Raw genomic sequence first — 9,730 nt, forward strand, 5'->3', positions numbered from 1 at the left:
GGGGGGGGGAAGGTCGGGGGAGGGAGGATCTAGAGTTCCAAGACGGAATTCAGGCTTCCGACTCCCTGCTAGGCCCAACTAGTGCCCTGAAGACTTTGGGGGTGTGGGGAGGGGGTTGTTTCTTTCTTCCTCTCTGTTTTTTCTTTTCTTTTTTTGACGGGGGATCAAGGAGTTAAGTTCCAGCAAAAGAAAAAGGAGAAAGGAAGAAAGAGAGAGAGAGAAAGAAAGAAAGAAAGGAAGGAAGAAAGAAAGAAAGAAAGAAAGAGAGAAAGAAAGAAAGAAAGAAAGAAAAGAAAGAAAGAAAAAGTTTCAGAACCCACTTAGTTTTCTCATGAATGACTTCTCCAGTGTAATTTCAGTTTCCTTCAAGGGCCAATTTAGAGCTTTGTATGTATGTGTGTGTGTGTGTGTGTGTTGCTAAGGTCACCATGGCTGACCGAGCTGCTGCCGAGAGAGCCTGCAAGGATCCGAACCCCATCATTGATGGCAGGAAGGCCAATGTGAATCTGGCATACTTGGGAGCAAAACCAAGGATCATGCAACCAGGTGAGAAATGTTTCTCCTACCTGCCCCACTCCCCATCTTCAGACCCCCACCCCACCCCCAGTATCTGAATAGAATGAATCCCTTATCAGAAGACATTGTAGATGTTTAGTAAAGTTGAACCATGGCTGGTTATTCTACCAAGACATTAAATGAGCGTTGTCACCGGCTCTTGCAGGACTTGAAATGTACCTATGTGCAAAAGTAGATGTTGGGGGTCTGGACAATTTGTACCCACCCAGACTTAGGCTTGACTCATCTGTTTCAGGTATGACATACAGTCAGTCTACTCTTTTATTTTCCAGTTTTTAGCCACCTGTAGATCATTCACATGTTGATTATGTGGCCCAAAGGTGTCAGCTCCCGCTGGTTGTACTTCCCTACATACTGTGGTCTCTCCTTCTACCACCAGTGGCCCTGTGCTCAGAGCGGGCAATCCAACTTGAACCCTGACCCAAGAGAAGCCTAGGGGGAGGGGCGGTGTCTGGATGGTAAGGCTTTAATGTAAAATCACAGACTATTAGTCCTTAAAGAAAATGGGGAGATTTCAGGTACGCCTGGGCCGTCAGATAAAGAAACTGACACTTAGAGGTGGGAAATGCTTTACTCCAAAGTCATGCAGCTAGTAGTCGTCAAAAGGGAAGCAGGCTTTTGTCTGTATGAAAATTTGACCTTTTGGATTATTTACAACACTGCCCCTGGCATTAGCACAAATAATTAAGAGTTGACTGTTGAGCAAATGGCAATCTTTCACTTGGGTAAGCAACTTTGTTTTGTTAAGTCATTGTACTCTTCACTCAAGTGTTTCCATCCGAAATTTGGAAAGAGGTTGACAGACACTTCCATCCAAGTGGATTTACTGGGAAACTAGATTGTCAAGAGAGTGAGTGCATGTGCCCGTATCTGTGAACATTAAAAAAACTTGTGTTTTTGTGTGTGCTATCCAGAAAAGGAGACTTTGTTTTGTGAATTTTTAATACCATAATCTGTAAAACCCATAATCTTCCAAAGCATTGTCCGGCATGTTCCAAATTACACAGACTTTTTATAGATCGTGATTCAGAATTGCGGAAACATTTGTGACATGTAACTTCATTATCAAGTCCTGTTGTTCCTGGTTTCTTTCCACAAGAACTTTTCCCTGGTCTAATTTTCTAAGGTCTTCTTGTATGACTGTCAACTAAACTTTGCAGATAATTTTTAGTTTCCACCTGTAGCCTATTAAAATTTTCACTTGGGTCAATGATAACATTAGTAAAAAGAACTTTGAAACATATCTATATTTATGATATAGATTTATAATGATAACATTAGTAAAAAGAACTTTTAAATATATATATTTATAATATATATAATATTTGTAATTTTTTCTGCAAAGCCTCAAAAGAATGGTGATCTTCTCTAAGTGAAAGTTGTGATTGCAGTTTATATGCAGGAGTAATATATACCTAACCATGCACAAATAGAGAATGTGGTGTGTTTTATTGTTAGGTTTTGCCTTCGGTGTTCAACAACTTCATCCAGCCCTTATACAAAGACCTTTTGGGTAAGTCAATTCATCAGGCCCTCCTAAGTTGTGATAGATTTCATCTCTTAACCTGCCTCTTTGTTATATACAGACAAGACCATTATGTCACAGAATGTTCCTTGTGATACATATTTATATATGTGCGTACCTTTTTGATGCTGATAATATAAATATTTTTAGATGAGTCAAGTTACTGACCAAGTTTGCAGCCTCCAAACCAGACAAATTTTGAGCTTATGATTAACAAAACAAAACAAAACAAAACTACCAGGTATGACTTGTGTACGAGACGATTGTGTCCCAGCACCATGATTACTGTTCAACTTGACTCAATGTTATTTATCTCTTTCTAACCTGACAGGGCTCGTATACAGTTAAGCTAACTGATCAGAAGGATACGATGATAAGAGGTGGAATAGTTCTGTTTGGAATTAAACTCTGTAACCAGTAGACTCAGACACACAAGCTCAGATGGTGATTAACGATGCATGGATGTTGGTGTTGGTGTTTTATTTTTCACAATAGTCAATAGACCTCCGTGTGCTTTATTTTATTTATTACAGTAATGAAGTGGTGTTGATAGCTAAACTGTGTGCTTTTTACTTAATTGAAAAGAGCTGTAGTGAAAGTGTTTTCTTTTCCTCGGGGAAGGGGCTCTTTGTGTTTTTTGGTTTTGGTGGTGGTGTTGAGGAGTGTTGACTTTTGACTTTGCCATGGGAAGCAAAGGGCCTTTTTTTTTCTTGCTTTTAAGCTGTAGCCTGTGACTTCCACTTAACCATATTTTTGTAGTGAGTGCTAAATTGTGTGATTTCCCTCTGTGAGAATACAGATTCATTGCTTGCATGTCCTAAGTTTCTGTTTTACTGGGGAGTTTTCTGGGAATGGGGTTCTTTCTTTTGCAATGTGTATCCACTTTTAGGCCTTCTAATTTAAAAGTCCAACAAACACTCATCAGATTTCACTGACACTGGCCAGTTTTTTGAGTTGAGTGGCACTAACTTTCACCTTTCAGACCTAACTCAGGTGAATGGGCTACTCATCTTTGTGCTCCCGCTGGCTCTGTGATTACCAGCCTTCCTGCTCTGAGTGCCCTTCTTTCGCTTCTATTCAGACACCATACGTGGGCGATCCCTATCACCTAAATTGACTTGGACCACTTAGAGTCTGTTTTGGCTATATGCTACCTGATTGACATTGCTAGAACTCTTGTGCCAGAGAATTCAGCTTCCTTTTTAAATATTCTAATTGTTCAAGGAGTGTTTTATCCTCAGCCATAGTTTCTTCTCTAGCTTAGCACCTAAACATCTACCTGTGTAACCTGGAAAGTCCGATGATAGATAGATAGATAGATAGATAGATAGATAGATAGATAGATAGATAATCTTGCCTATGTGTCTCCAAGGATAGACCAGAAAAAGTAATTATCATTTGACTTGGAAGGGTCAAGTTGTTTTCCATGAATACCTTCTTAGAACCTTCCCTTTAACATAGGGATTCTTCAACTTACCGCCAGCTCTTACTCTTTTAAACCGTGGAGAGTATTCTGTCCAATCTGATTAGAAAGGGCCTTCATCTCTCCATAGCTATTCATCAGTGCCCCATCCCAACCATCCTGGGAACCGACAACAGAGTGGGTTGATGGGTCCAGCTACTTCTGTGGGTCCTCTCCTCACTGGTCTAGACCACGTGTAAGGCGGGACTGGGGAGGAGAACATACATCCTAAAAAGTGGCAATGAACTTAGTCATGATCTCACATAATAATCTTGAAACAGTTATAAAACTAAATCGATCAACAGGCATTAGCATGTGTTAGTGTTTTTCTGTGCTAAGTAGGTGATACAAAATAAGGAGATTGCAAAACTAACACAAACCAATCGAGAACTATTAACTGCTAAAATACGTGGTATTTAGGACAAAAGGAATTCAGAATAGCAAGAAAACAGGTGAATTGGAGAGGTTGGACAAGGCTTCATGGGACTTGAGCTAGTCTTAGACCAGTGGGTATGTCCTGGACAGGTAAGAGGAGAAAGGAACATGCCTGAGGGCTGTAGGATGAGACGAGCATAAGCAAAGGCAGAGAAGAGAAAAGATTTAGTGCATGGAGAAACCAGACTGTCTATGGGAGGATGCTAAGAGTTAGACATAGAAATTTGGACAGGCTGTGATAGTCTGCATCAATCCTTGAGAAAGAAAGTAGCACGAGGAAAATAAGAACCACCAGAAAAAAATGTCCTATGGAAATTTTAAATCAAGCATGCTTCGATGGTAACTTTTTGTGGTTCATCCCTGCTAATATTAAGCTGTCTTTATAAAGGATGCTGATTATTACTGTTTGCGTAAATTGTTTGAACTTGAGGTTCTGATTAGAAATAGATAGCATTCCAGGTGGACCAAGTGAGCCTTCTCTTTTCTTTTTTACGGGATTCTTAACACTGCTCTAATTCCCAGAATCTGTACTAACAAATCACACCTGGTCTTCCTCAATTCTGTTGGCCACACGTTTTTATTTTAGGCCTGGAAAGAAGCTTGAGAATTTTTAATCTTACTTGACTTGTTTGAAATTCTAGTAACTGAACTGTTTTTTGTTGTTATTGTTGTTGTTGTTTTGTTTTGTTTTTTTTTTATGTGGTCCTTAAATGGCCCCCAGATTACTCTGGGCTTTTCAAGAGAAAATCTTGGCTTGAAGGAATTTCTCATGTAACACAGTGGGCAGGTTTATAGATACGTGTGCATTTGCTAAACAGTGTCTTAGAAATACTTTGCTTGTGAGAAGCATTTTCTTATTGAAACCTTAGAAAGACTATGCATCTGTGAGTAGAAAGTTCTAGGCTGGTTTAGATCAGGTTGAAATACCCTTAAACATTTATTCAGTATACCTTTAAGTGCTCAGGGGTTTTTTGGGTTTTTTTAAAGATTTTATTTATTTGTTTGTTTGTTTATTTGAGACAAAGAGAGAGAGCCAGTGAGCGAGCGGTGGGGAGGGGCAGAGGGAGAGGAAGAAGCAGACTCCCTGCTGAGTGAGGAGCCCGATGCGGGGCTCTATCCCAGGACCTGGAGATCATGACCTGAGCCGAAGGCAGACGCCTAACTGACTGAGCCACCCAGGCGCCCCTTAAGTGCTCAGTTTTATGCTAGTTGTGTTAACACTGTGCTAGATACCATACCGTCCACTAAGGAGGGCGGGGGGGGGCAGTAACATTAAGTGAGCATCTCCTACATGCCCGATGCTAGTAAGAAATTTACATAAATCATGTAATTCTCACAGTACTTATTGGACTCAGGCTATCCATGTCAGCCTGTGAATGTCCTTTCCATGGTGAAAAAACAGATACAGAGAGGTTAATTAACTTGCCACAGGGCTAGTAAGTGAGTCTGATTCTAGGTTCAGAGTCATGATTTCCCTGACCTCAAAAGCCATGTTCATTCCTCTGTGTCAGGTGATAGCCAGAAAGACACAATTCCATTCTCCCTTGTAATTTAGTAAGAAAACTGAGATGCCCCCAGAAGGGTTGTGGCTTCAGACAGGGAGGAGAGACATCAGGTTTGTGGGACCCAAGACATCTTCATGAAAGAGGTAGAAGCTGACCTAGATTTTAAAGGATGGCGGTGGATAAGGTACTCTTGTATCAGGTGCCTACTTTAGTCATCATTGTAGGCTCTGTGCGTAGATAATGTTATTTAACGCACAGCAATTCAGGGTTGGAAATATTAGATTCATGTCACGTATGAGAAATGTGAGAACAGAACGTGAAGCAAACTCCTGAAGGCTCTATGCATAGCGAGTGCTAGAGCTAGGGTGGATAGGATTGGGATTTCAACAAGTAGAGATGGAATGAGGATTGGCTTCCCTGGCAAAGGGATGGCATGAGCAAAGGTGAGGATCTAGAAATGTGTGGCTTGTCCAGGGAGCACTGAGGAGTCCAGTTGACCTGGGTTCGAGGAAAGGTGGAAAGAAATACCGGAAGGAATGTTTTGGAGCCAGAAGCATAAAAGGCCTCGCATGCCAAAGGGGCTACAGGTTACTAGAACAAGCGACTAAAATGAAGACTTTGCCAGCTGTCTGGTGATAGACTGGAAGAGGAAACCAGTTAGGGTGTCAAAAGTCACAAAGAGATAGAGGGACCTGAAAAAGAAAAGGAAAATGTGGTCAGTGCTCTTTGACAATTGCCCAAGGTATCTGCCTTGTTCCTGTGCTTTTGTGACCGCTAGGTACACCCCCTATGTGATTGAGGGAAGGGACACTGGTAGGTATCTCGTGGCAGGGGACAGATTCCCAGATGGCCTTCACGGGCTCTTTAAACTAGTAAAAGACCTCCTGTTGCAGGAATGGCTTTAGAAGCGCCACCGCAGCGTTTGGTCCTTTCCTGCCTTCCTTCCTGAGCTAAGGTATTTTAGGCTGTCCATGGTCTGCTGGGCTCTCCTTTCCCTGAGCCTCTAACACTGCTCAGGTTTCATGTGCCTTCCAAACATATTCCTAACCCTTGCCAGACTTCATGTAGGGTTCTCTGATATGCCAGGGAACTCTACACTGTCATTGGTTGGCATTATCAAATGAAAACTATTAATGTAAAATCAGTGCAGAGACAAGAGTCCCGTAAGCAGCCCTGCCTATCTTCTAGTGCATTCTCTACACACACACACACACACACACACTCAGCCTGCCTTTTTGTAGGCTAAACTTATTTTCAGTTACCAACCTTCATGCAAAGATACAAACCTGGTAACCATCCTCTTGTCCTTAGAGCTTTGGGAGGACAGGGGTTAATGTTTCCATATCAGTGAGATTCATACTGGCTGGACTTCGCTGCTGATAGATGTTTTACTTTGGCCTTATAAAGACATTTTACCCGCTGGAAACCCTTGTCGCATGACAGGATCAAAAATAGCCCGGCTGCAGCCCCTGCTGTCCATCACCACATGTAAACGGGCTTGAGTGGAGGCTCTCTTGCCTTGTCTGCACATTGTGGACGCGGCGGCCTCCAGGGACCGGGTTTCGTAAAGCCACACCTGTCGCTGTGAGTGAGTCAGTCACCTGACCTAGAGAGAAGTTTGGAGTATGTGCATGACCACGCGTCTGGTTTCTGACAAGCAATTAAGAACATAGCTCTGTGTCCTCAGAAACACTTGATGACGTCTTTTCTCCTGGCACTGGGAAAGATCTACAAGTCTAGTAAAATCGAGTGTATTTTTATCATTGGGGTCAAAGTTCACTACCCTCTGTGATAAATTCATCTTTTCCATGGGTGCTCATTAATAAGGACTTTCAGTAAAACTCTGAAAAGGCAAAGCAAGGATCTGTGTTTTCGGAAATCTAAATGTGAAGTTTTTGGTCTTGAGTTCTTTAAAATTCTTTAAAATAAGGATCGTTACTTGTTGCTTGTACTTCCTTTTAAGTTGGCTTTGCCAACAACCAGATGGCATTATAGTGTCATATTTTTAGAAATATAGGGGGTTCTGATGGAGATTGCTGTAAGGAAAGATGAAAATATATCAGATATTCATGGTAGCATTTGAAAGGGGCAGTCATGAATCGCAAGAGTGAGAACTGAAGTGCATGGGTTTTTTTTTTTTAAAACACCTCTTGTGATTTTTTTTTTTAACAAAATTAACTTTTAAGTAAGGTCATTGGCATATGTCTTGTATGTGATCCCTGAATGTATAATTTTTAAAGGTACTTGATTTTGTTTCTTGAACTTTTACATAATACAATTGATATGTATCAAATATCTATGAGTAGGGCCGACTTAAACATGCTAATAATCTATTTGTTGATTTGGAGGATAAAACAAGAGTATTTGCGCCAAAAAAAAAAATGTTTCCTTACTCATTTTGTTATGTAAACCTTTTAAGTTTATATGAATTTTAGAAATATTCCTATTCCTACCTTTTCCCTCAACCTCATCATTTCCCCAAAACCCCTTCTGTCTGTCTTGCATAGAGATAAACAAGCTGGCTGACCTTCAGGTGCCTGATAGTCAAACAGGTTTGGTTGACCCTTGTGTCCTTATGAATTTTATGGAGAAAGAAAGAAAGAAAGGCAAAAAGCGTGCTGCACATCTCTTTGGGAATCACTGCCATGAATGTTAATAGCATTTCTGTAGCTTCCCACAACAGCCTCTTGTGAGAGAGTGTGCGTGTGCACTACAGTTCGTTTGAGAAGTGTGATTCTGCTGTGTTTACCACACTTGTGAACTTTTAAACTCCTTTTTTTTTATTTTGTCGCCTGCTTCTTTTATCATCATTATTTTTAATAAGGGTGACTGAGGTTGCAGAGAGATTAATGTGTGCCGAGTCTGCATAGCAATTTCAAGTAGGGTTGCCATGATAATAAAACACATGGATTTTGTGCAAATTTATTTTAGTTTTGGGAAATCGGCCAGCCCCCCTCCCCCCCCCGAATTGACCGATCACAGATTACCTTCGGAGTCCTATTATATTCACCGCTGAGAATTTTTTCTCTTTGCTACACAGTTTTATGAACTCATTGCAAAATTTTCCAAAGTCTTAAAATCGATGAAGCGTGTATTCACTACCTCTCCTGTGCGTGGCCCTCCTGAACCTCGATTTATCGGCCAAACTTCTGCTGAATGATAAGCATTGGCTCTCTTCACCGATCCTAAATCCAACCTCCCAGCAGGGGGGAGGGGGCATGCCCCCGTTTCTGTTGCTGAATTCCTTTCGGGGCGCTCCGCGACTCCGGCTACCGCCAGAGCGCTCCGACGGTCCCCTGGCGAGGAGATATTGTGGCAACCCTATGCTCGTAATAACCACTAAATTTGAGTCTGTCTGATCTCTGAGCGAGCCGCGCTGCGGACGCGAGGCCGGCGGCGCCTGACTCGGTGTCCCGTGTCTCCGCAGGATCCCCGCCCACTACGTGTACCCGCAGGCGTTCGTGCAGCCCGGCGTGGTCATCCCGCACGTGCAGCCCACGGCCGCCGCCGCCTCCACCACCCCTTACATCGACTACACGGGCGCCGCCTACGCGCAGTACTCGGCGGCCGCCGCTGCCGCCGCCGCCGCCGCCGCCTACGACCAGTACCCGTACGCGGCCTCGCCGGCCGGCGCCGGCTACGTCACCGCGGGGGGCTACGGCTACGCCGTGCAGCAGCCAATCACCGCCGCCGCCCCCGGGACGGCCGCCGCCGCCGCCGCCGCGGCCGCCGCGGCCGCCGCCTTCGGCCAGTACCAGCCGCAGCAGCTGCAGACCGACCGCATGCAGTAGGGCGGCCACGTGACCAGAGTCGACCGTTCCCCCCTCTCCCCCATTGCCCGATGTGTAGTAGGTAAGGCGAGTTAACATCGACTTAACAGCTTTCAGGAGAAAAAAAAAAGCAAAAAAAAAAGCAAAGCTATGCTATCGTGAAGCAGAATTCTTCTTCTTATTTTTTTTATACTCCGGTAGTGTCGTAGATGAGAGAGAGAGAGAGGGGAGTGGGCGCAGTTTTGGAAATCGATCCCAAAGAGAGCCTGAGTCAAGGAAAGTGGGAGTAAACAGTGGAACTTCACTTTTATAACGGGATTTTTATTTTTGCTCTTTTTATAGTATCAGGGAAGCAAACTGCCTTTTACAAGTTAGGAGATGCTATTTGAATCTAGTCGAACCAGGGAATACAGAGTGAGCAATATGTAGCTTGAATTACCTTTAAAAGCAGATTTTT

General features: G+C 43.1%; 1 protein-coding gene across 1 annotated transcript in view; it reads left to right on the plus strand.

The window, feature by feature from the left end:
- Positions 1-9,294, plus strand: part of RBM24 (RNA binding motif protein 24) — a 10,326-nt gene extending 1,032 nt beyond the window's left edge. The window contains exons 2-4 of the mRNA XM_040645215.1: positions 423-546; positions 2,035-2,089; positions 8,931-9,294. Of these exons, the coding sequence (XP_040501149.1) occupies positions 423-546; positions 2,035-2,089; positions 8,931-9,294 (543 nt within the window). The remainder of the gene's footprint in view (positions 1-422; positions 547-2,034; positions 2,090-8,930) is intronic.
- The last annotated feature ends 436 nt before the right edge of the window (positions 9,295-9,730 follow it).

The sequence above is a fragment of the Ursus maritimus genome, unplaced genomic scaffold, assembly GCF_017311325.1.
Source record: "Ursus maritimus isolate PB19 unplaced genomic scaffold, ASM1731132v1 scaffold_30, whole genome shotgun sequence".
In the NCBI taxonomy this organism is placed as follows: Eukaryota; Metazoa; Chordata; class Mammalia; order Carnivora; family Ursidae; genus Ursus; species Ursus maritimus.